At 38.9% G+C, this 27,075-nt stretch overlaps 1 protein-coding gene across 2 annotated transcripts in view; it reads right to left on the bottom strand.

Moving 5' to 3' along the window:
* Positions 1–27,075, bottom strand: part of LOC111575590 (zinc finger protein 236) — a 79,643-nt gene that overhangs the window by 16,310 nt on the left and 36,258 nt on the right. For both annotated transcript variants that reach the window (XM_023280812.3, XM_035953085.2), the window contains exons 18-29: positions 23,042–23,193; positions 21,917–22,093; positions 20,442–20,742; positions 18,522–18,625; positions 17,899–18,342; positions 14,883–15,028; positions 9,754–9,979; positions 9,470–9,661; positions 6,861–7,019; positions 3,528–3,685; positions 3,216–3,326; positions 2,713–2,907 (exon numbers count right to left, since the gene is read on the bottom strand). In XM_023280812.3, the coding sequence (XP_023136580.2) occupies positions 2,713–2,907; positions 3,216–3,326; positions 3,528–3,685; positions 6,861–7,019; positions 9,470–9,661; positions 9,754–9,979; positions 14,883–15,028; positions 17,899–18,342; positions 18,522–18,625; positions 20,442–20,742; positions 21,917–22,093; positions 23,042–23,193 (2,365 nt within the window). The remainder of the gene's footprint in view (positions 1–2,712; positions 2,908–3,215; positions 3,327–3,527; positions 3,686–6,860; positions 7,020–9,469; positions 9,662–9,753; positions 9,980–14,882; positions 15,029–17,898; positions 18,343–18,521; positions 18,626–20,441; positions 20,743–21,916; positions 22,094–23,041; positions 23,194–27,075) is intronic.

The following is a 27,075-nucleotide window of genomic DNA, read 5'->3' as shown; positions in this document are numbered from 1 at the left end:
TTGTCAATTCGCGTCCCGGCCATTGGCTGTGGGCTTCCTCCCACAGTCCAAAAAAATGCTGAGGTTAACTGGTAACTCTAAACTGTCTGTAGGTGTGAATGTGAGTGTGATTGTTTGTCTCTATGTGTAGTCCTGTGATAGACTGTTACCTGTCCAGGGTGTCTCCTGCCTTCACCTTAAGTCAGCTGGAATAGACTCCAACCCCCCGTGACCCGAATGAGACCACAGCTTGTGACTTACAACAATGCAAGCAATATAAAACATGAAGAATTATGTGTTTGGGTTTGTGGATGGTCATATGGTAACTTATTATTGTTTATGGTCTATCAAGTGGCAAGTGTTCCTTAAAATCTTATAGACATTCACTAGTCAAAGGAGTAATTGATTGTCAGTTTGGCCTGTAATAATTTTTCCGCCACATGATCAGTTTTCCTGCCTCTTTACCCAGTTTTCTTTATATTTGTTACTCCCCCTCATCCCCTGGCCTCCGGGGACGGAACAGGCCACATAATGGCCTAAATGATTTTGATGGTAAACTCTCAGTGTGTTATTTAGGTGAAAATGCACATATCTGCAGTTTTCACATATATGCCAGTAGCCGAGAGAAGCCGATTTAAAACCAAAAAAAGGTGAAAAAATGAGTTTATATGGATATGTGGTTCATTTGAACTCATTACCGACATTTTCTAGAATTATAGCCCTCCCCTAGTATTAATATCATGAAATTGTTGTGCTGTTACATGTATGTTATCATAAAATGCTGGCAGTGGGCATCTCTTTTCATATTTCTGATTTCCTGATATCTGGCAAAATCAGAACCATGACACTGGATGTGACAACAACCTCAACTACTGTTGACTGTCTTTGGAAAGTAGTACTCAGCATTTCTTACCACTTCTTTCTGGAAAATGCACCATAGATTAAACTCGTCAAACCATTCAGAATGAAGCAATGCAACCAGGGACATGGAAAAGAGATGCTGGATAGATTCTGACTGTCTCCCTGTTGCAATACAAGAAAATTTACCCATGAGCAGCGAAATATTGTTTATTTAGGGTCATATGAGTCAGTTTTTCCATGACATGGACGTAGATATTGGGATAAATATGTGCCTAACAGAAAAAAAAATGTCATTAATTCTTTAACTGAAGCGTTAACATGCAGTGGCCAACTTGCAAAAGTGGCAATCCAGGTAAGTGCTCGGCATACAGACAAGCGACTAGCATTGTTGGAAAGGTCACATCGTGTAGTTACATTTGATCTGCGCTACACCTTGCTGTCAAAAGCTGTTCAGCCGAGAAGAAAAGATGTGAATTTGGATGCAAAGTGCGTCCATCTGGCCCCAAACCTCAAAGCAATAGGTCAACATTTTGTGAAATGCACTTGATTACTTTTTTGCCTCGAGTTAAAGAAGGAGATCTCATTCTCATGTCATTAAATATAAGCAAGCTGCTGCAGCTATCGTATTTCAGTTTAAAAGACAGGAGTTTTCTCAAGGGTTAAACGTTTAAGATATAATGTGTTTGCTACTGAGCTTATTGCCTTTAGATGGAACTAAGCTAACTGTTTCCCTGCTGAGGCTAAGTAGCTGCTGCTGTGGCTTTATATCTCATGTGCACAGTGGTTTCAAACTTCTCTCAAATCTTAGCAAAAAAAAGTGAAAAAGGCTATTTACAAAAACCTTCCAATACACCATTAACGTTATCTAGATCTTTAACTTTCTTTAACAATTTATGCGAATACTGACATATGGCAAAACCATCTAGCACCGACTGTCAAACAGAAACAGCTACAGTTAAGCAATGAACCGTATCATTAAATATTTCTCAGTGTGCCCAAATCATAAAGAAATGTTTTTTGATTGCCTGGCTATAATTAATGGTAAATTATTATCTACAGGACAACAGAATGAAAAATAACAGCACTACTAATTTATCTTTCTCACCACTAAGCCTTTTTAAAAATTGAATGTCAGTATGACAGTTGTTGCTGCAGAATAATGAGTCGTCTGGTGATCTACAGAGGGAAGAGTCTCGTCTCTCACTGTGACTTCCATCTAATCTCATTGTCATTACACTGATAAAAGACAATGACTGCTTTGTATGTTGAAGCACATTTACAATCCGCACAAGCCTATGGCACTGTGGCCTTTGTGTAGAAACATGACATATGATGGATAAAGAGTTTGCATATACAGCCATATCCTCCTTCTCCTCCCCTTTATGTGCTTGAGTGTTTGAACCGAATGAAAAGGGCCACTGGAGGAAGAAAGCAGCCGTTCTTCTCTATAATTTGACTGCAAAAGCCCTTTCAGTTTAAGTGCTTTGTTTTGTTGTTAGGAGTGACAGTTTAAGAGTCTATCTGAAATGCCACTTGATGAATTGCTTCAAATAGTGAGATCACACTTGGTTAATGTTGCCCCTTTCTTTACCAACTCCTCAAATCAGTTTAGAGCCTGAGGTGGAGCCACTGATGGCTAAAATGAGATTTGTGCTATGAGAGTTGATACACTCTTTTCATAAAACCTGGAGAGCTTTATTCATCATTTATATTCACTTATACACAATGCGAACTCTATTTATTAACTACGCCCCCGTGTTTTTGGAGAGGAAGCAATAGCCAAATGCATATTAGCACGAAATAAGAGCCGTCAGCAGTTTAAACATGAATTCCTTTTTCAGTGGCGTCTACTGTGTTTACATACGTTCTTACCTTCAGGTGTGTAGCTCGCTTGAAGGCCTTTCTACAGAGGGTGCACACATGACAGCGGTCTTTGCCGTGAGCTTGCCTGCAGTGGCGTCGCAGCGTGTTTGCATTCTGGCACAGTTGATTACAGTAGAAGCACTGGTTCCGATTATCAGTCTCTGTCTGGGGGTCTTTTCCACCCTTATGGCCAACAACTGAAATCTGGATTACATACAAAGACACAGAGATTACTTCAGCTTACAATGCTAAATTGTTCTTGTCTCAATCATACAGAAAAAAGCATTGAAGTCTAAAATTTTCCGCAGATACCGGACGTTTTGAGATTGATTAATGTGTTTTTCTTACCCTCCAGACCTATTTATTTTTGTATAAATATCAGCTGGTGGATCCTTGTTTCCTTGAGACGAGTGATTCATCATAGCAGGTTACCTTGCTGCTATATCAAGCATTTAAATATTCTGCCAGCTTCCCCTCTAGACATCTTAAGCACACAAGACAGACACACTCACATTATATCCATTGTCAGATGCTCTGTTTGTGGACTGGGAATGGTGGCTGACCAGTATGACCGGCTGTCCTGGTAGGGTGGCATCATTCAGCACTGCTGGGAATGTCTGACCCTAAACACCAAAAGGTACTCTAGTAAGGTAGCCGATGAAATACTAAGTATGATCATTACACAGTTTAACCGACATCATTGTTTTTCATGCTTCTGTGGAAGACAGTCTAGATTCAATATATTAGCTATAACGGTTTTTAATCATGTTGCACATTTGCAAATTTAAATGTGTGCTTGTCAGCTTTTTTTTTTTTTTTTTTACCTGTGCATTGAGGTTTAGCGTGACGCCATCCAGCATCCCCTGTGCATCTGCCAGGGTTAGTGTAACGCTGCCGTCACTAGCGGCGCCTCCCGGTGACATCACTAGGCTCTGGGATGCAGCAGTATGTGACAATGTGGTGCTAGCTGGCAGGCTGGTGACTGACAGGTAGAAAAGAAATAGATGTGTTAATACCCAGCTGGTTTATGACGACAACCATAAAGTCTCTGCTGCAAATGCAATCATTTGGATACAAACCATCCTTAAATGACCATTATTTTCTCCGCTTCAACTTAAACAGGTCTTGGGAACTGGCTGTAAGTTGGAACAGACCTGGATACCTTTAAGATGGCCCTTTTATGAGACTATTTTTTCTGCATATTTAACAGTGGTTAAATATGGCGACATTCAAAGATTACCTCTCTATGCAGAAGTTTCCATTGTTAGTGATGCTCCCCACCTGTCCATGAAAGATTCACAGGAAACACTACAGCTTTTAATTCTACTTTACTCTAATTATTGTGTGTAAATTCATTACTCAAATAGCTTATCAGAGCTGTACTAAGTTACGACTGAAAATGTGAGAATATTTCTGACTTTGGCTGTTTGAAATCCTCTCAGAATGAATGACAGTTTCATTACAAGTTTTACAGATTAACTTCGTGAATAAAATTCTCCCCTGTTGAACTGAACGTTTTCTTCGGTAACAAGCTACAATGCAAGTTGCATATTAGATTAATGAGCAGAATAGGGATTGGTGACATGACCACAACATTTGGAGCTGCATTTGTTGATGTGACATGCCATGTTTGCTGTCTCATTAAAAAAATAATGACCTCCTCATTAGGTTTGGTCAGGGATAAACATTTGTTATACAATGTGATGAATAACACTAGTCAAAATCTGACTTTAATTAAAAAGCCAATTTGGTACAGTTTTTCAGTCAGCGTAGCATGAACCTCAGTGACGAATGACGAATGCTTTGAATGTCTAATCAACAAAAGCAGAGATGCCCTGGGTGTCTCTGAGATGCAGTGGGAATGTTTTTCACTTGAATTGAGAGAGGAGGGTAATGAAAAGAGAGAGAGATAGGACTAGAAACTGAATTAAGCTTCTAGGTTACAAGCAAACCAGTCAACAGAGCAATCGTGGATCCATCTCTCTAAAAAAAACATCACTTTGCTCACATCAGATCCCACAAATCCTCTGATTTCTTATCGCAGACTGAAGGCATAATATTAAGTGCATAATTTTGATATACAGTTTTCAAACTTTAATGTAAATCTGCTTGATAGATGCATACACAGCATATTTACATTTGCATTTAAATGAGAACTTTGATAACTTTATAGCCCTGAAAGACAGAAACAAGAAGGGAAGAAAGATGGATCAAATGCAACACAGACCTTAGGTCAGATTAACAACATGAAGGTCTGAATGTCTCTTTTGTAGCTCTCTGTGCCCTCAGGAGGTGTTTTATGAGAGTAGCTGAGTGGAAACTTAAGTTGCAAGCAGGCCTTATCTACGGTGCACTGCATTTCTAGGTACAAAAGAATCAACTCGTAGGGTCTACCCATCGTAGAGTGCTCATTTACCTCTAAACTTTCACCACTATTTACTATTTTTTAGCACTTCTGTAATATATCTAACCAGAACATAGATATTTCAGAAAAATTTGCAGGGTTATTCACTAAAAGAATTCAGGAGAAAACAGTAAATGTCCAGCTAGGGACAGGATTTGACTCAAAGTGAGCTCTAAATATCTAAACTAATGCGACCAAGCAACAACTGGTCAGAATTCACAGACAAATTGATTTGAAAAACCTGTTTTACTTACCTCTAGGTGAAATAGAAGAGCCATTATTGTCAACTGTATATAGTAAAGCTACCACTGATCATTATTAACAGCACATGTACCATAGCAGCATTTGTTGGATCCATTATCTGGTGTCAATTTCCCATCGCAGCTTTTTAAAAAAAAAAAAATTGCTGTAGGATGTTGAACCAGGGCGGGTTTTCTCAGCCTTGAAAGCAGCTATTTTCACTTCCCACATGCACTTTGATGATGCCATGCCATTTCATGAAAAGGGCATTGACTGAAGGGCAGAGACTGTTCGAGCCTCTCTGTGAATGCTTTAGTTTTATCCAGGGATCTATCATCGGTACTGAAGGCAAGGGAAGCTCCTTTCGCATCATTGAAGAAATCTAACCTTAAGTTATACATCTGTAGTCATTCATGCTCCTTTTCACACTGGATAAGCATAGCTGTGAACTACATACACTCATTCAGCTGTCAGGCCTATTCTGTGTTTGACAGATAACCGCTGTTGTGGTAATCTCTACTCTTCATTCTCCACCTGTCATGAACAGAAAAGGCTTTGTATTCAGTCACCTTGATGGAGAGACACCTCGGTCCTTCTGTCCATGTGATTTATTATCATTATAAACAGAAGGAGGTGAAAGTCGTCCGGCTGATTGTCTCATTCCTTATATGATGGCCTCCAGAAGTATAAAAAAGGACGTTCCATGTAGCGTGCTGGCCCGTTCCATTAAACGATGGCAGTTTAATCAGCTGTGGGAGCAGTGTGACTTACTGTGGTTGTATTTGCACCAACACTATTGTGTACTTTCTGTTTGTTGCCAGGCTTTAAGGATGAGTCTAGAGTCACTGAAACAGTAGCATGAAGAAGGGCTTTGTTTTGTTGCAGTCACGTTTTAGAGCAATATTTGGTTGTGTTGAACAAAATGTGCCAGCTAAAGGTAATGAATGTACTCCAGATAACATAATTAATATTCTCCTGGGTAGCAGATTATACCATCTGGACGCTAACAGAAACATATCACTTCCCATCTGTCTCAGGTAAAGAAGGAGTAAAATGCATGAGTTCACTTTCGCAAACTGATACCATCTTGTTCACTTACAATAGAGTCTGATCCGACTGAAGACTGACTGATGTCCCTCTGAGAGTGTTTACGGAAGAAATCTTGTGTGTATGCAAATGTGTGCTGAAAGAATACAAGTAGCATAATAGGCTGGCGGTGAGTGCAAGGAGAGCGATGGAGGTAAAAAATAATAAAAGGCATAAAAGTTCTGAATAAAAGGCATATCTTTTTCAGCTTATGGAGTGCTACTGTCCTCCTGTAACCCTTGAAAAATCGGCTTGTTACCCTGCCAATTGGTATCTTGCGTTGTCATGAAGACGTAACAGCTGTTTCGGGGATTATATTAAATAGAAATATTTGGAATATCCTGTCAATCTTTTTTTTTTTTTTTTTTTTTTTTAAAAAGGGTACCCTTCTAGCTCCTCCTTGATATAACAAACACATAGTCCTTACCTGCCATTCCAGTGTTGGCGGGGCTCTGAGGTAGGAGGTGGTCGTTGGTGATGGTCAGGGTTGCGCTGGTGGGTTGGTTGTTAAGTGTTGATGCCAGTCTGATGTTGCCATTCAGCTCAGCACCATTAGAGCTGCTATGCTGCTGGATCAAATCTTGACCTGCAAAGGTATTCAAAAAAGATTACATTTTCATTTATAGGGGTTTCTTTTATGTGTTAGGATGATAAAGATTTTGAATGTTTTGATGAACCCTGCAGTGAATATTTTAGAATATGGGAGAATTATGACAAATTTGGATGAAAATGGTAAGTGAAAAACTGATTTTCAGTTTCTTTCTGTTGACCAAGTTAAAGTGAAGACTTCTCAAGTCCTCTGAATACAACATGTACATACAACATACACTGCCTGTCCAAAAAAAAGTTGCATACTCAGTATTTCATTGGACTGTCTTTAGCTCTGAGAACGATGCACATTCAACGTGGCATCATTGTGATAAACTTCTGCAATGTCACAGCATTTATTTCTGTCCAGAGATGCATTAATTTTATTCCAAGATCATATACTGATGATGGGAGAGTCGGACCACTAAGCAAAGTCTTCTCCAGCACATCCCAAAGATTTTCAATGGGGCTGAGGTCTGGACTCTGTGGAGGACAATCCATGTGTGAAAATGATGTCTCATGCTCCCTGATCCACTCATTCACAATGTGAGCCCCATGAGTCCTGGCATCATCATCTTGGAACATGTCCATGTCATCAGGGAAGAAAAACTCCACTGATGGACAGACCTGGTCATTCAGTATATTCAGGTAGTCAGCTGACCTCATTCTTTGGGAACATAACGTTACTGAACCTGACCAACCCCAGATCATAACTCTAACCCCCACAGGCTGGTAGACACTAGCCATGATGATTGCATCACTTAATTCACCTCTCTTCTTACCCTGATGCATTGATCACTTTGGAACAGGGTAAATCTGGACTCATCAGACCACATGACCTTCTTTCATTCTTTCAGAGTCCAAAATTTATGCTACCTAGCAAACTGAAGCCTGTTTTTTTCCGATTAGCCTCACTGATCAGTGGTTTTCTTAGAGCTACACAGCTGTTTAGTCCCAATCCCTTGAGTTTCCTTTGCATTGTGATTGTGGAAATGCTCTTACTTTCACTATTAAACATAGCCATGAATTCTACTGTTGATTTCCTACGATCATCTAAGAGTTTGTTCAGACCACATTTATTCCCCAAAGATGATGGTTCACCACTATCCTACCAGGTCTTAATTGTGCATTGAACGGTTCTTAACCTGATTTTAGGAGATTAACATCCTTTCCATGACCACAGGATATGTCTTACAACATGGTTGCTTAAGAAATGAGAAGCTCCTCACTGCATCAGCTAGAGTTAAATAAGTTGTTGCTGCTGACATGTATTCATCACTGCAGTAATTATCCAATAGAAGGCTCTTACCTATTTGCTTAGTTAAATCCAAGTGGCAATTTTTTTTTTTTTGGACAGGCAGATGTATAATGCAATAAAACCCTTTAACATCCATGAACAGAAGCATTTTGTCCTGATCGTGAAAAAAGTGTGCAGCGATTCCACAAGTATATGCAATTTTTTTTTCCCTTTGTACACACTCTTACCTGAAAGTAACAGACTATTACTGCTGCTGAGCTTTAACTGGCCAGAGTATAGTGAAAATACAGTGATCAGTTTTAAAAATCGTAATACTTACACAAGCTGAAAAATATGCTTTAACTTTTGCTGTAGCAGTATTTGTTCATTATTAGACAATAAATCTCCTGCCAAGGCATTAAAAAGTCTGCAGGAGATTCTTCTTGGAGGAAGTCCTATCTTGAGGGACCTGAATAGATTGTTATTTTTATGACTGCAGGTAGCATCTAGTGTGAGAAAACAGTCAATAAAAAGCCAGGAAAAAACACAATAACATCAAAACACTCCACCAAATGTGTGGTGGGTACTCTTATAGCTTCTAGGGAAGAAAAAGAAACAAAAAAAAATTTATATATATTTGCCACATATAAATGAAAAGTAAAAACTGTTTTCTAAATACTTATTCTGAAGATATGAATCACAGTATGATCGATCAGAATACTGAATCAAAGAGAGGCCCAGAGGAAACGCTGCCATTGATCCGGTTGTGCACAGGGAAGAGCGATCTATCTTGGCTTAGTGGGTTTAGTGACACAGCTACCACTTCCCTCAACACTGTGGATAAAACATACATCCTCAGCTTATGATGAGCGACTGGGGAGGATGCTGATGGCGTATGTGGGGAAGTGAAAAATGACATGACTCCTACCTTCTAATACCACTGTGAATACTGTGAAGCAGCTTCAAAATGAAAGAAAGGGCCATGAGGAATTATTGGTTGTTTCTCTCTCTCTCTCTGCCTGCTAGCGTGCTCGCCTGAGTGAGGTAATCAATAAACGGTGCACTGATCCCTGAGGGTATTTATATACCATGTTTGTCTCATACTGATAGCCTGTTTCAGTATTTGTGAAAAGACTGGGTCGGCGTAGTTGCAGCTGTGTTGTTTGCGTGTTATTCTGATGGAAATGTAGCCTTTATCTGGCTGTTCTTACCCGATATGGTGAGCGTGATCTCCTGAGGGTTTCCTGTTGCGTTGCTGGAGCCTGCAGCTGAAGCCTGGGCCTGCACCTGGGCGAGAGCTTGTGTCAGGCTGGAATTGTTGATGGTCAGAGTAATTTCCTGGCCACCGCTGCCTCCTGCAACTAGCCCAGAGTTGCTCATGACATGGCTGAGGTCCTGAGAACCTGCACAGCCCACAGTAAAGATATAGAGTTATTAAGCATGTAACAGAGTTTGTGAAGCTGGTAATTGCTTAGCTTAAGGCCATAACACATACCGGTGGCATCCTGCTCAGAAAGCCCAGCCATTGTGACCTGCGCAGGTGCGATGGTGGAGGGCTGCAGGGCCAGGCTGGTCAGTGGGTGGATGACGACGTTGGCAGACGGGTCAGTTGTAGACATCAGCTGGCTGCCGGAGTGCGAGACCAAGCCAGTGTCAACGCTCAGGGGCTGAGAGAGGAGGCCGCCCTGCTGTAAGGTCTGCTGGAAGAGGGTATGGTCAATCTGGAAGAGAAAAAAAAAAATGGAAAAGTGATGATGTGGAAGCAAATGAAGAGTGACTGTGTGAAAACTGCAACAGCCTCAGGCAAAGATGGGTGTTTTCTAAAAAGAAAAACATGGGGAAGAGTCAGCAAAGTTCCTGCCTTTCATATTTTTCAACAACTTAAGTCTTTGATGTATGATATTAAATGAAATATAATGCATCTCTGAGACCACTTACATAAAATATTTTTGGAGGATGACTTTCACTAACCTCTGGAAAATCTGATAAAAATGGCTGAAAGAATAAAATAATTGCAGACAGAGAGCGTGTGTGCATGGTAAATTGAGAGCAATCAAGCTTATGACCTCAGAATTTCTCTCATGATCTTAATGAATGGAATTTATTCATTGATGAAACACCGGCTTGGGTACATTGAGGTATATTTAGTTCAATTCTTTGTGCCACAAATCCTTATAATGCACATGGGTGCCATTAATGTGAGCAATATACTTGTATTTTAGGGCATTAAGAGTTGCTGTGTTAAAAATTGGAGACAACTTGGATATTAGGTGGAGTATTTATAATCTATTCCAGTATGTATTAACTTTTTAACAATGTCCTCCAGTGACTGTGAGGATAATAGCGATAATAAAATGTCTTGGAAACAAAGCACCACTGAGGAGGACGTGATAAACATCCTTCTCATTATTATGCTTTATGGGTTTTGGACAAAAGACATGAGTAACAACCCTATCGGAATAATTTTGAGCTGGGCATCCAAATCTGAATGGATTCAAACCCCAGTGTGGAGATTGTATGTGTCAGAAACTAAATTTAAATTCATTGGTTTTACATTTGACTGAACAAAACTCATTATAAGCTTCCTGTGGAACAGCTCTATTGAGTCTTGCACTGGTGTTCTTGTGGGACTACTCCATAGCTACACTGCTCCTTAGAGTACATACTATATATATATATACTTATTTGGCAAATTGGGCAAAGAAAAAATAAAATTAAAAATCCACTCTCCTATGAAAGAGCCCAGGCAGCATGATGTCCTGCATATAAAGTCAAGCCCCAAATTATTCATGCCAAATTTTGATTTATGATAGGTCTCTTCTGGCTGAAAATGACATAATCAAGTGGAGAAGATGCTATGGCATTGTGTTGAAATGTTTTACCATCAAATTTTACCTATTTCTATGTATACATTTCCATTAATACTAAAAATGTCACGCCAAAAAATATTATAACCCTGGAAACTATTTTTTTTTTTTTTTTTTTTTAGAAAATACAAGCTTCTATACCTTTTCAAATGGTCCTGGTAATTTCTAGCAATTTTTACAGCATTCTCATACACTATAAATAGATGCAGTAGTTCTCTACTGAGTTACTAGTCAATTGCAAGTCCTGGCAAAACCAGAGCTTAGTGAGACTGCTGTTGGGGTCCATCACTAAAAGAAAGTTGAACATTGTGTCTCCTCACAAGACAGGGAAGTGTTTTCAACTGTCAATAGCTATTATAAGTAAGCATTATCAAAAAGTAAAAGGAGTTTAAGGTCATGGCAGGAAGCCAAAAGAACTGCACTGCCAAGAATGATATTGTTGGAAGCCAAGAAGAGTCTATGGATTATCACCAAGGCTGTGGTAACTGCAAGTAATTCTGTTACCAACATCTCAAGACAGACAAACAAAAGCTCACCTAGTCTTTGCAAAGGCTCGCCTACACAAAGAAGACAGGTTTGCTCTTCAATTCTATGGTTGGACGGGATGAAAACTGGGTTGTTGAGACGTGAGGGTGGCTTTTGTTTGGCAAAAGAAAGGAGACGCAATCGACCACAAGAACACCATCCCTACAGTTAACCATCGCGTTGGGAATGTAATGATTCATATAGTTTTTCTTAGCCAAAGGGCCACACAACGGTGTTGAAATAAACAGCACCATAAGAAAAGAGGAGTAAATTAATATTCTGAAGGAAAACATCAGGCAGTCCACAGAAAAAAAACTTGCCTTGGGCAGCATTGTACTTTTCAGTAACAATGATCTGAAACATACAGGCAATGTGAAAAAGAAATGGACAATAGAAAACAATATCAACAGTCTAGATTTGAATACCATCGAGAATCTGTTTAGAGAATGTAAAAGAGGAGTGGTCCAAAGTCTCAGTGGAGACATGCAAAAAGCTGTTTCACAGTTATAAGAACCATTTGATTGCTCTGGTGGCAAATAAAGTTTTTGCCACAGATTACTCAGTGACAGTCTGAATCATTTTGAACAACTTGTAGTAAAAAATGAAGAAACAAACCAACCAACCTAGAAACATTTAAAAATGCATCACTAACATCTCCAGTACAATGTCTTCTTGTCTTTTGTCAATTATTTATGTCATTTCCTGCCAGAAGAAACCTGCTGGTCCAAGAAAAAATCACTATAGTTACAAAAAATTGCCATTTGGAATGAACAATTTGAGGCTTAACTGTGCGATCATAGCAAATAAACTGTAACACTGTGCAAATGCGGCTGCAGGAAAAAGTCTAATTTAATAACTGAAATACTAACACATCAAAGGCAAAAGCAAGCTTTGATCTGTTAGTTACAAGCTACTGAGATTTTAAAGAACTACTCAAAAAGACATAATACTGATCAGGCATCACCACATCTAAGAGCCATTTTGCACAAAGTAATTGGGTGACATGATGTGAATACACACCCGAGAAAAAATTAGCGAGTCTACTGCTTCAGCTGGCTTCTGATCAGTTTATTGGTAGAAATGAGGTAAAGACTTGAGGAAATAGCTTTGATCTTTCTATTATTATAGACTATATTTTCAGTTGGGTTGTGCTCCACTGAGGTTGTGCACATGGACACCTGTAGATAGCATGGATGCAGAGTTGTTCTTGTACTACTTTCTTGCCTGCTTGGAGGATGCTTTACTTTATACACATACAGTAGGTCAGCATCTATGTGCTCCAGCGCATATGCACTGGTGACTCTGCTCTGTAGTCATCACAAAACATTGGAGGGTACGTTGATGTCTGGACAAAGCCTTGCATACATTCTCTGATTATGTAATTTACATCCTTTGTTGCATTCACAAAAATTAGCAGTAGATTTTAGTCTAATATGTGAAGGTGTAGGTCATAATTTAGGATATATAACCATGACACAGAGATTGTCGTGGAGCACAACGTTTCTGGGCCCAAAAACTTAAAGGCCTCATAATAAACCCCCTTTTAGCAAGTTAATATAAGTGCCACAAAATGTTTATTTAAGGTTCAAGTGCAAAATAATGGACAGATCATTAAAATTCAAGTTTTAACTTTGCTCCAGACAGCATGTTTTAGTGTCTTTAGCTTTAAATTAGTGGTGGGACGTGACTTTAAAAATGAATCTAATTAATTACAGGCTTTGTAATTAATTAATCGCAGTTTTAATCACATTTTTATCACATAGCAATATTTGAAACAATAAGTAATTATTTTCAATTCAAATAAATTTTGGTTGACAGTTGAATCAATGACTAGACATATACGTGTTTATAATTTAAAATTTATAAAATTAATACAATTTTAAAACGGGACATACAGAAAAAAAAAGTGATTTGGATGATTTAAGCCTGGATTTAGTTCGGTTTTCCCATTGTACACATAACAAAAGCATAAGTAGTTCAAGAACCTTCAGAAAGTTGAAAATCCATAGATTCATTCTGTTTTCATCGTTTCTGGGTCTGATAAATGATGTCATTTTGATGGTTCTTTTTTTTAGGAATATAAATTTTTTATTTATGAACAAAAATATTTTTCATAAACTAAAAGTTTATAATTAAGTTATTAAAAGATAGACATTTTTGTGGTTTATTACTCTGCCGAGGCTCCGCCTCTTTGGCAGTGTAATAACTTAAACCAAAAAAAATGTTTGTTTCATTTCTATTTATCAGCATTTTTTATCTGTCTGGTGGTCTCTTGTGGTCTCGTCTTCCTTCCCTGTTCACCAAACCTCCTTGTGCTGTGTATCTTCTTCACTGCAGACCACAGACCGTATGCTACAGACGGACTTTAGGTTCATAACCGCCACCTACTGGGCTGGAGTGTTCATCAGTGTTACCGGTGGGACAGAAATTAGGGAACTGGGAAAGGTGCGATTAAATGTGTTAATTCATTTAACACGTTATTTCGCCTGTAATTAATTAATCGAAATTAACGCGTTAAAGTCCCAGCCCTACTTTCAATTAAACTTTGCTGCTGCTGATCACATCCCTCTCAGGAAGAGGGTCACAGACACATCTCTCTGTATCTACTTTGGGTGTATTCCAATATACTTCCATACTATATAGTACGCCAGAGAAAATTTTGGCATGTCCCAATACATAGTATGTAAACTGCAGTATTCCAAAAAATACTGGGATGTCCTGCTACATGCTGATTTTGTAGTGTGCAGTCCAGCATGCTTTTCTAGGCGCAATTAGGTCATCTATGTCACAGTGTGTCGGGTGATTATAAAGGCTTAAGCCACAGATGGACTCAATTCGCAATACAGACTTTGACAGTGAAAGTCTAGGTGTAAAGTAGTGTGTCCTAATTCTGTGAATACGACATGAAACAGTGCACACTTTGTAAGGGCGGCTGCGTGATGTCTTTAAAGTAAAAAGACACAGTGAGTGACTGCAAAGAGGAGCCCAGAGTGGGAGGGGCCAGCTGGGGGCGGTGCTTATCCTGTTGTGACATCACAACAGGCGGCAAACCTGAATGACTTGTTCAGACTCAGTTTCTGATCTCCGGAAAAAAGGCTAGAAAAGAAGAGGAAGACCTTTTATCCTATTCTGTGGAGACATTGGGAGACATCATAATGTGAAATTTTGTATAATATGGTCCCTCTCAGGCCAAAGCAGTGGCACACATGGATAATAATAAGGTTTCAGTGACCTGTAGCGTGATGTTGTTGATGTTGCTGGTATCAATGCCAGAGATCTGGACATTGGGGCACACCAGGTTGGCAGGCGTCAGCTGCAAGTGGAGGCCGTCCAGCGTGGTCAGTCCATCTGGGAGAGACACAGTCAGATCTCCTGCAGCTGCAGCAAGCACACAAACACAGATATTTAACATTAGCAGAAAATTAGTGAAGCATAAATATCAAAATGTGAGACTAAAAATTAACCTTCCAGGAAACCGCAAGTATAATATTCTTCTGCCTTTACATACACCGACCAGTCACAACATTATGACCACGGACAGGCGAAGTGAATGACATTGATCATCTTGTTACAATGCAATGTTCTGCTGTTTGACATGTACCACTCACCTCAACGATCAAGTAATCCCCCACCACCCATGGCAACAGCAGTCCTTGATGCCAGTTGCCACCCTCAGCAGGACAATGCACCCCGATACACTGCAAAAACTGCACAGGAGTGGCCTGGGCAACACGACAGAGCTAAGCTGTTCACCCGGGTTCCACATTTCCCGGATCCAAATTTCATTGAGCATCTATGGGATGTGCCAGGAAAAGCCTGATCTAGGAAGGTCCCACCCTGCAACCCACAGAACCCACAGAAATCACTATCACCAGGACATCCCCAGAGGTCCTGTGTCCATGCCCCACTGGGTTAGAGGAGCCTTAGTGGCATAAAGGGACCAACATAATATTAGGCAGGTGGTCATAATGCTATGCCTGATCAGTGTATGTTTGGAAACCCTACAGCTCAGCTCAACTAAATGCTCAAGTCAGAATAATTCAGTTAGAAGAGGTAGTGAGAGGCTGAGAGGTACATTCATGATAACAGAGGAGGATGACCCTGGAGGTGGATACATGAATTTTCCATTTCATGTCAAAGGTCACATACACTTGCATGATATCCAACACATCACATGCACTGCTACGCTTCCAAACTACAGAGAACCCCTCAAGGTTTCTCTTATGTAAAAGGCACTAAGAATTCATGAATAAGTTAAAAAAAAAAACTGAGACAACAAAGAAAAAAATTCAATTCAGTCTTTTCCCAGATGATGAAAGGGAGGAAGTAGTGAGGTTTACTTTCAGTGAACTCTGTAAAGGCAAACAGACTGAGAGAAAAATGTCTGGAAAGGCTTGAGGAAGGAAGTAATGACTGTGGAGTGTTTTGGGAAACTCCTCGACTGTGATGCTCCAGTTGAGATGCAGGGAAGGTAATTTCAAAAAATAGCCAGAATCCAGCCAATCTCTTTAACTCCAATTAATTTAGAATGTTTAAGGGAACATTCAGAAACTAAAAGCGCTCCCTTTTGAATAATTTTCCATGCCCCAGTGAAGCAAACAACATATTTATTCATTTTCTTTGCTTCATATCAGAAACCCATTTTATTTATTACTGTTTTATTAAAGCAATCCCTGAGCCAAACTTGAAGAATTACACCCAGCCTGACAACAACATTTTCTTCACCTGCACAACTGTTTTCAGTGAATGTTACAAAAATAACTTACCATCAAATGATTAATTGTAAATGTAAGGTATAATCAAAATATCTGAAAATCCTCTTGTAATGTCGAGGCTTAGTATCACTTCCACACACAGGGAAACCTTGAATACTCAGCTGTTGAAAGTGTGAAAGCCTGTTAGAGAAGATTAAACGAGCTTGTTCTTTGATGTCTTGCTTTATCTCTCTCAAAAATGCTTTAAAGCCGAGTACAAAAAGCATAAGAGAATGTTTGGAAGTGCGCTAATGGATTTCTGTGCCATGTGTGGATTTATCAGTAGAACAATCAAACGGAGGGCTGTGATTGTAGAAAGGATGCACGCAGAAGGTGGCCTGTGGTGATAAAGCAGCTTTGTCCTCTGGGGATTGGCCTTTTCAAGCACGGTGATGTAAATTATGTTATCCAGAGCAACAGGTCTGATGCTGTCAAGTGATAACCAATGGAGCCTCTGGCGAGAGAAATCATGATCCCTGCAGCTTTTCAGCGAATTAATCATCAGCCTGACATTTATGGAATCAGATATGTGTTAGTATAGCCAAACACCACTTTGTATACTGCCAACAAAAAGAAGAATTTCTAAGAGAATTAAACTCATCTTAAAAGTAAAACTTGCAAGGGAGCTATCCTGGGAATTCTTTTTGATAACTTCAGAAAGCATTTGAAACTTATTGTTTGCAGTACTGACACAAACTTTCTTGCGAGGGCGATATTTTTTAGAGGTGCATCCCCTCTTCACTCACATATTCTGCACTTTAATACAACTGAATTCCCAATAAAAGTTCTGTCATTTACATTTTTTTCCCTGTTTCTGTTGTCAGACAACAAAAATGAAATGAAATAGTGACTGAAACACAGACATTAAGACTATATGTTACCCAGCAGTCACTTCAAGGCCATTTTATTTTTAACTGCGTTGCTCAAATTTCTGACTATATAACCCTCATGGCATCAATCAAACTCATCATACACCTAAGTTAGAGGCCGTACTGTACCTATATCTAAATGTAAAAGAATCAAGTCCATCTGGCACTGAACATCATCCAGACTATTGAGCTGTCACTCAAAAATGCATCAGCCAATGAGCATGCGCGCAATATGCACATGTGAAAGTCTCACAACTGCAAATAAAAAGTAAGACAGAGCAAATGTGACAGAACAAAGAACAATCGTTTACACAATTTCACAACTTGCTTGTAAGTGTTCTGAGATGACAATGCTACTGTGAGTTTTTCTTTCCCAAATTCCTGTTTGATATTTAAGTTTTGTTTGATTATATGAATATATAGTATGAATACATAAAATGCTGTTTGTCCCTCTTTACTGACTTTTCAAAGGCATTTCACACTATTGATCAGTAGTGAGATCAATAAAGTTGATCTTATCTTACCTTATCCTTTCTGTCCATATTAACTGTGAGTTCAACTTCTGCAGTTCTTCAAACTATTTTTTTTGTCTTTGTGTATGCTTTAAAAATAAATGTGTCCCCACCTGACATGGAGGCCGGCAGGATGGCCTGTCCTACTAGTCCTTGCTGCAGGAGATTCTGGTCAAACTGCCCTGTCAGGACTTGGTTGGCGGGGAGGTAAATGCTGGGGTCAGAGTTTGGCGTTTGCAGCAGACCAACAGGTTGAAGAGCCTCTGAATTAGCCGGCTGCTGTCCCTGAGCTGATGCCACAGCCTGGCCGGTCCCTGGGTCCTGTCCCTGTCTGGCCTGACCGGCAGACAAGGAAGACCTCTTGGATTTGCGGCTGTCGCTGTTTGGACGGAAGTGACACTGGATATGGGTTTTGCGGTGACCTGAAGTTCTGAAGCGTAGATCACAGAAGGGGCATTTGAAGGGTTTGGAGCCGGTGTGGAGGCGCATGTGCACCTTCAGGCTGCCTTTTGTGGAGAAGGACGTGTTGCACATATGACAGCTGAATAGTTTCTGACCTGCAAAGAATAAGGAGGGTGTTTTTACAGTCACCTGAATGTGAATTGAGATCTCTCTTTGTAGTCAGCATTTCAGCAGTTTTGTTTATTAAACATCCATTTCTGTTCATGTCTTGGCTGTTGCAAATTCTAGATGTAGTAGGATCCATGAAGCAAGTAAAACACCAACTCTCACTCACCTGTATGTGTTTTTACATGGCAGTCCAGAGTCGATTTCACTGTAAAACTCTTCCCGCAGTCGTCACACTTGTACGGTCTTTCTCCTGTGTGGATCCTGATATGCCTGGATATTGAAATACACTTTCATAGTCAAACTTTAAGGAGCAATACAAACAACAGATTTGACAAAGTGTGTGCATTGAAGCATTTGCTTGAAGGAGGGAAATGTTTGAAGAAGTCATCAGGCCAAATAACACGGACCATTTGGCAAACAATAACGTAACAACGGCCAATAATGTAATACCTGTCAATAACATAATCATTTTGGCCATTTTAAATGTAATAAAGCCAACAACTTGTCAATAATGTAATAACATTTTTGAGCCAATAAAGTAATAACGTTTTGCCAGTCATGTAAAAATTTTGCGCAAACTGCACAAAAACTGCAAAAAAAACCCAAAAAATTATTTCCAAGAAATACAGTCCTATTTATGTATTATTACATTATCGGCTGCAGTTATTACATTTTCAAAGGATTTTTTTTTTTTTAATATTTTTTTAATGCTAGGCCATTAATGCAATAAACAATCAATACTGTAATAGCTTATTGCATTTTTGACAAGTTATTATGTCATTACCTTTAAAATGGCTATATTTATTACACTATTGGCAGGTATTACGTTATTGATCATTATTACATTACTGGTTGTTGCAGATGAGCTTCTACAGGGATTAAAAACTTATTTGGTGATTCTTATCAGATTAGAAAAAGGCCTCTTTGAAGACAATATTTGGACTCAAACAGGCTACAATTTTCTTGATTTCTGTATATTATGTTTGTAAAGGTTTAAGAGGCCCAGTCTAACCTGTTGATCTTTATAATGAAATATCAAATACAAGTTTACCATGATAAATATAGATTAAGCAGTACACATAGACTATTTCTAAAAGACAGACGTAGCGATTGCGACTTCACCCACTGGTTTGAGAGCTACTGATCAAGACTCAACATGTTTATTCACATGCCCATACAGTCTGGGCTGCCAAATGCATATTGTTTTAAAAGCCTCGACCTTAGTTTTCAACTGTTGCCTTCTTGTTGTTTGGAAACCAGACATAAATGGATGGAGAAGTAGGTCATTTTTTCTCACACTCTAAGTTTACAACAAAAGTGATTGATTTTGAGTCTATAGCTTAAAGTCTAAGTCACTTCTGTGTTGGCTTTCATATGCAGTGTATTGCTGTAGGTGAAGTAGACAAATTCTATTACTCTGGTGGCATCTTCCTTGCGAACTCATATTTTATATTAATACAATAAGATTCAAGATTACTCAGAAAACATTCCTCCAGATGTTAACGTGTCATAAATACTCTAAAAAAAATCCCTAAAATATAGTTACAGATTTAAAAAAATTTTGACAGATGTCTTTTCTGTTTTTCTGCTGTTACACGCTGCTCCACCATTAAACTTCAGTTTTGGAAGAAGAAAAAGCTGCTTTCGTTTCCAGCATGAATCCAATGGTGAGCTGCCATCCTGCTGATCTCTTGTCAGCTTGGCTTCCTTTTCCTTCACACTTCAGTAGAACTGCTTGTTTTCAGTTGGTATTATATAACGTATTTCATTTGATGACTGTGCAAAGAATTATGAAATATGATGATTGAGAACCAAAAGGCTATTCCCACTGGGTTGAACTAATTTCTGTTACTCTGTGCTGCGCTTTCACATTGTGAATGTGGATGTCAGAAAACAGTGGTATGTTAATGTTGTTTTCTCTGAATCCTGTGTAATTATTCATCTCAGACTAGTGACTTTGAAGATGTTCTACAGTCAGGGACTACCAAACTCAAACAACCCAGTCATTCAGATTTTGTCTCATGATGACTGTGGAAATTGTATATATTTCTCGTAACTTCCTTCTATGAACAGGTGTTGTATTTACCTGACGAGGTCGCTGGGCTTCTTGAAGCTCTTGGGACAGTAGCTGCAGCAGTTGGCGAACTTGGGTTCTGTTTCCAGCTCCACAGCTTTGTCTTTGATCTCACTGATCCGATCCCTCTCTGCCGCCGACTGGGCGAGTATTCGCTCCGACACAGAGGCCTCCTCGCCGGGATCCTTCGCCAGCTCGGCCGCTTGCTCCTCAGTGAAAGTGATGATTTCCAGACCCCTCCTCTTTGATGCTTTTTGATCGCCCTCCTCTTCGTCTTCCTCTTCCTCCGCGTCTTGATTGTCCAGACCCATAACTGTAATGATTGAAGTCTGGTATTACTGTTCATGTCTGAGTTTAATACATACTAGCCACTATTTGTCCAAAGGTGAAGGAATGATGGACTGCACAGTGAAGGAAAGGCATACAGCAAATTGCATCAGCATATATGGGACTGTTGGAAAAATATTCCTTACGAAGCTGGTTGAGAGAAGCCAAACTGTGGCTTCTTTGAAGAATCTAAAACTTAAAATATATTTTGGATTTTTTTTTGTTCACTACATAATTCCATATGTGTTATTTACTATTTTGGAGGTCTTTAACTGTGTTCTATAATGTTAAAAAAAATTGCAAAAACAATGAAAAATCCTTAAATGAGCAGGTATGTCCAAGCTTTTAATTGGTACTGTTCACTTGTCCCAACAAAACAGATATTATTTAGACACACAACAATGTAACTTGAAAACAATTACAACAATTCTGTGCATTAAAGTTAGGGTAGGCAGCATTTTTTTTGGTATAGCTGGGAAAAGACTCCATAATAACCTTTTAGCATAAAATATAAATAAATTTATAATTCAAGTGGTCGAAGAGGAAACTAGACTTTTGTGCCATTTTTCTTGTCTTTGTTTTGAGGCATTAGAAACTCTATCTTGTGAAAGGATAATTCGGCCAATCCGATGTCTTTTCGGAGAGAGGGTGTCGTTACTATTTACTGTATTACAAATGCAGCTGCAGGAGAAGTTGCTTTTCCAGATTAACACTTGTCACTATTAGCAAAGCATGCTAGACGAACAAAATACGTCCAGTAACTACTATATTTTGAGCTTGTTGTTCTTCTCCTGGGTAAGAAAGCCGATCATTAAATTTTCAAGCAAATGTGTTGTAGTGGCTGGTGAGGTTGTGTCGGTGGATTTACCATCCAAGCTGACGATGAGTCTGGATGGGGGCTGAGTTTTTGAATATTTTGTGTTTGCCTTTTCCAGATTTCTGCATATCCAAGATTCAGTTCAAAGATCAATCTATTGCATGCTGATCAACTGTATCTTAAAGTTCCCTCCCTAGTTAAATCATTTTCATACTACTAAAAAGTTTGTTTCCAACTTTCAGAACTTCTTCCTAACTCTGGAGAGGCAACAGAATAGAAATGACCCCGAGCATAAAAAAGCGTTATGAATTGAAACATTCAAATGTTGTCCGAGCATCCTTACTTTGATCCTCCACAGCGTGCTCCTTCTTCATGTGCCTTTTACACAGCAGGCTGGTCCGGAAACTCTCGTCACACATGGAGCATTTGAAAGACTTGATGTGGCCAATCATGTGGCGGTTCAGGCTGCCATTGGTGGTGAATGAGGCATCACAAACATTACACTTGAAGGGCTTCACTCCTGTCAGTGAGACATTACAGAGATAAGGCTTCACAGAGTTTCTGCAGGTTTCAGGAAGTTGCATTTAAGAACCCTTTAGGGATTTTTACTCAGAGAAATTCAAGGATTTAAAAACTGGACAACTTTCTGGTGTCATACTACTAATGTAAGTCCACCCGAAAAATGCAATATTAAATTCCCTCTATCTAAAATCCATCCATCCATTATCTATACACCACTTAATCCTCATTAGGCTCACAGGGGGCTGGAGTCTATCCCTGCTGACTTAAAGTGAAGGCAGGGGACACCATGGACAGGTCACCAGTCTGTCACAGGGCTACATAAACAGACAATCAATCACACCCACATTCACACCTATGGACATTTTAGAATCACCAATTAACTTCTGCATGTTTTTGGACTGTGGGAAGAAGCCGGAGAACCCTCAGAAAACCCATACATGCACAGGGAGAACATGCAAACTCCATGCAGAAAGATCCCAGACAGGGACGCGAACCGGGGATCTTTTAGCCGTGAGGCGACGGTGCTAACCACCAAGCCACTGCGCAGCCCTGTATCTAAAATGTAATTCTAAAAATTAATAACTCTAATAACTCTATTTAAACACTCCTGATATTTATTTTTTCCTATATAGGGAAAAAGGATTTTTCTTCTTTTCTTCTTTTACAGATTTTCAGTTGCACCACAAATAGCAAGGATTGATTTGAGAAATCAATGGCAGAGAAGTGCTTCCAAGTCTAATTAAAACTTCTTGATTTGTAATTGTGGTGTTAATGAAAAGCAAGAAAGCCCGGCTTTGGAAGACAAGGAAATAATTAGAAAAAAAAGATTTTTGCACAGTGTAAAGGTTGGCCTTGAACTGAATAAATGACTAATTTAGTCATCGACCTTTAAAGGCTACAAGTGTGGACAGTGGTAATAAACTAGGATGGTGTAATACAAGCGTACCTGTATGTGTGTTGAGATGTGACTTCAGTACTCCAGATGATACAAAGGCTCGTCCACAGAGGGGACAACGGTACGGTTTCTCCCCAGTGTGGGATCTCACATGCTGCTTCAGATGGCTCGACTTTTTGAAGCCTTTATTGCACCAACTGCACCTGAGGATGAAAGAAAGCAAAAAAGAATTATTGTTATTTATGACAATGTAACTTGCATTGATTTGTGAGATTGGCCAGAACACAAATAATTATCTGTATATTTTCATTGCATTGAGAAAAAGAGAGGTATATACAGTCCACATACTGAACAGTAAAAGCTAAATGTTTAGTAAATTAAGCAAAACTGGATTCTTTAAGGACATGTTGCAGCTTGTAAACCCAGAGGAATCAACCTGTACTTTCTTTTTAAATTTACAAGATCCAAACCACAGAAGTGACTTGACTTCCTTTGGTAGACACAACTCAACAGAATCCTATGAATGAATGAACAGCAGTCATCAAAAACACCACTGAAACCCCAGTGATGTGGCTCAATGCGCCTTCCTAACAAAATAATAAATGTTTCTGTTGACAGGCAAGTGCCTACGGTCCCTGAAGTAGCTGACAGGTCAAACTTTGTTTATTGCAGAGGGATAGATGTCTGCTATTTGAGATGTCTAATGTTCTACATTAAGTACACACTCTTGCCAAAGCAAGTTGGTAAATAGAGCTATGGCAATTGTTGCAGGACTTTTCCGTTACTAAAATTTAACAGGAAAGTTAAACAAGTTGGCAAAGTTACTTAATTGTTGTCTTGTCAAGAGTAAAATCATTTTTTGATCTGGGATGATCTTTAAAATCAAACTTCAGCTCAATATTCACAGTGTACACGATTTAAAGGCACGGTATGATTCTGGAGAAAGACCGTTGATATCTAGATTTTTAGTTTAGATAGTTAGCATGTGCCAGAGTTACCATCCCTCTTGTTCCTCTGATCTCTCTTTCCCTAATCCCTGTTCTTTGCAGGGACAGAAGAGTACTGTTTTGGATGAGTCTGAGCCATTTTCTTTACAGAACCAGGCCTATGTATGAGCACCCAATATTTTTTTTGTTGAATTTGTCAAAAAAATGTATGACTTTTCCTTTAAAACATGTAGCATGATGACATGGGATACCATATACACTACCGTTCAAAAGTTTAGAAATGTCCTTATTTTTGAACGAAAAGCAATCTTTTTCAATGAAGGTAGTATTAAATTAATCGAAAATCCAGTCTAGACATTGTTAATGTGGTAAATGACTATTGTAGCTGGAAACGGCTGATTTTTAATGGAATATCTCCATAGGGGTACAGAGGAACATTTCTAGCAACCATCACTCCTGTGTTCTAATGCTACATTGTGTTAGCTAATGGTGTTGAAAGGCTAATTGATGATTAGAAAACCCTTGTGCAATTATGTTAGCACATGAATAAAAGTGTGAGTTTTCATGGAAAACATGACATGACCTGGGTGACCCTCACGTTTGAACAGCAGTGTATTTGCAAACTACATTGTTTAAAAACCCCCCAAAAGCATAAAAAATGACACGTGGTTTAATGGGTGGGTATCTGCAATACTATTTCTCAGCCTACATCCACACATCCAAAGTTTGATCTTTAAAAAGGATGTTTCAAAGCAAAAATGACCTCCGTCAAGACCATTTTAGAAAGAGGAAGAACAGCAACGGCAAAAAATAATACGAGAAATGTCTTTGCTTGGACCAGCGACTAGGTAGAACTTTGCAGACATATCAAGCCACTAGACCTTTACTGCCCTGTATATGAAGACATGAGGAACGTTCTTTTTAGTAAGATGTCCTCTTTTTAGCTTGATTTATTTTGGTTGGATAACCGTAAAAAAAATTAGTTATGTTTAACAATGGGAACCATTATCATGTCAGAATATCTTTGCCATGTCTGGGATAGAAGGCAACATATTTTGTTTGAGAACTGAACAGCAGAATAATGTGTGCGATGCTAATATACTGGTGTGGTGTCTTGCAAACTCATGAGGGTTTGTTCATGCGTGCATGACACAAAACTAATGAAATCAAAATCAAATCAAAAATCATAGTGACTGAAAAGACCCAATACGAAAGTGGTGTTAAAATGCAACCCCAGAGTTTTCAAACTAAGTTGGGGTCACCTGCATTCATAGAAATCTCAGTTTTAGGGATCTAAAGCACCAGAGAAGTGTTGATGCTAGTCACAAACACAACAGGAGATCTGTGTTTTCAAATGAAAACTGGGTGAAATGGAAAAAGCTACACCTGACTTCTTGGTGTCTTCTTTTCAGCGGGAGTCATTTCTAAATCAGCAAGTTGTTATTATTACCCTCAATTATATGCACAAATTAAGAAACAAAACCAATGCACGCTGGACACTTTATGCAAACCAATACAACAGCTCTGCCATAATTTCTACTTTATGAAGCTTCTGTATTTTTTATTTTTGTTGACATTGTGATCATTTTACTGAACTTTTATACACTTGTAAAGGAAATGCAGTCACATACACCATCACAGCCCACAATGACTTTAAATGACCTTTTTCACAGTGTCAACAAAAACTGAAAATGTAGAAGCTCTGCAAAAGTAGAATTTACGGCAGAGTTGTTGTAATGGAATGCAGCAGATTTCACAGATGCATCAAATGAAGCATCTGGGGAGCTTTCATGTTAATTAGTGAGCTAATGAGGTACTGGAAGGCTGACTGCCACTTCATATTAGGATTATATAAGTGAACTTACAGTGAACATTAGTTTCTGCAAAACAGTAAGAACTAAACTAATTACTCTGTATCTATTGTCCCTTGTGATGTGAGGATGAGTAGTATATATGGAGGTATTAAAACAATCTTCAAACCAAATGAAACCATCTGAGAAAATCTAATTAATCCACTAGTTTCTATACATGTATATGTCTGAATTGATGTTGTATTCCTTTTCACAGTGAATTTAGGTTCAATTTATCATTTCTGGAAGACACAACCAGCTCCATGTATACAATCATCCTCAATAAATATGCAGAATTATTAAGCTAATGCCAGAGATAGAAACATGGTGTGAGAATGATGCAAAAAGTTTGACTACTAGTGAAATATCCAACAAGACACGGTGCAGATGTTAAGCAGCTATTTATATCATTCTAGTCAAAGCCCCTGAATGAATTAAATGAGATTTATAAAAACATGCATGTACCTCAGTTTCAACTTGTTAAAAATGAAGGACTGATGACTGAAAAGTGAAGAGGTGCTTGAGATACATGAGCGAACATGCATCTCTGAGGTCTGTCCTTACATGGTATTGACTTATCTGAGGCAAAGTTTGGAATGGAAAATGCTGAAAACAAAGTCGGGTGAAGTTATTAAGAGCACTCATAGTGAATGCCGTAAACAGCACAGTCTAGTTATGGTCATAACGATGTATAGCATTAATCATTTTTAAGCTCTGAATAAGGATTTGTTTGGGGATAATAAAGCAGATAAACACAGTGCAAACAAGGCACAGAGGGAAGACTAAAAGCCAGCACGCAGTCAATGAGAATAAAATTATTTAGTTTCTGTGGTGTATCCAATAAAACAGGGCTACTGTGGGTTGTAGCTAGAAAGAGATCATTAGTCCAAGTCTGCTTTCACAATGAAGCCTTTTCAGACATGGTATACGTAAAATGTCTGTAGCATACTGTATCATCAATTAACGTTTGTGAAAAAACACCAGAATCTGTCTAAACAGTAATTGTAAATGTAGCAGAAGTAAAGCATTTTAAAAACAGGAGGTGAAATTGTGTTGGTATGAATGTAGCCCAGGTCTCAGTATTCTAATCAAGATGAAATACGAGAAGGAGACCAGCTGAAGTTCATGTCACATGATCAGCGTTAGAAAAGAATCTCTGCAGAGCCGACGATCATCAGACCTGAACGCTGCGACACAATCAGCCCCTAAATGCTGGATTAAATAGACCCGTGACACCTTTGATTTATCTGGACTTTTCAAAACTGCTCTTAAAAGAACTCTGGCAGCA

The sequence above is a fragment of the Amphiprion ocellaris genome, chromosome 9, assembly GCF_022539595.1.
Source record: "Amphiprion ocellaris isolate individual 3 ecotype Okinawa chromosome 9, ASM2253959v1, whole genome shotgun sequence".
Classification (NCBI taxonomy): Eukaryota; Metazoa; Chordata; class Actinopteri; family Pomacentridae; genus Amphiprion; species Amphiprion ocellaris.
This window is presented reverse-complemented; position numbering and strand designations above follow the sequence as displayed.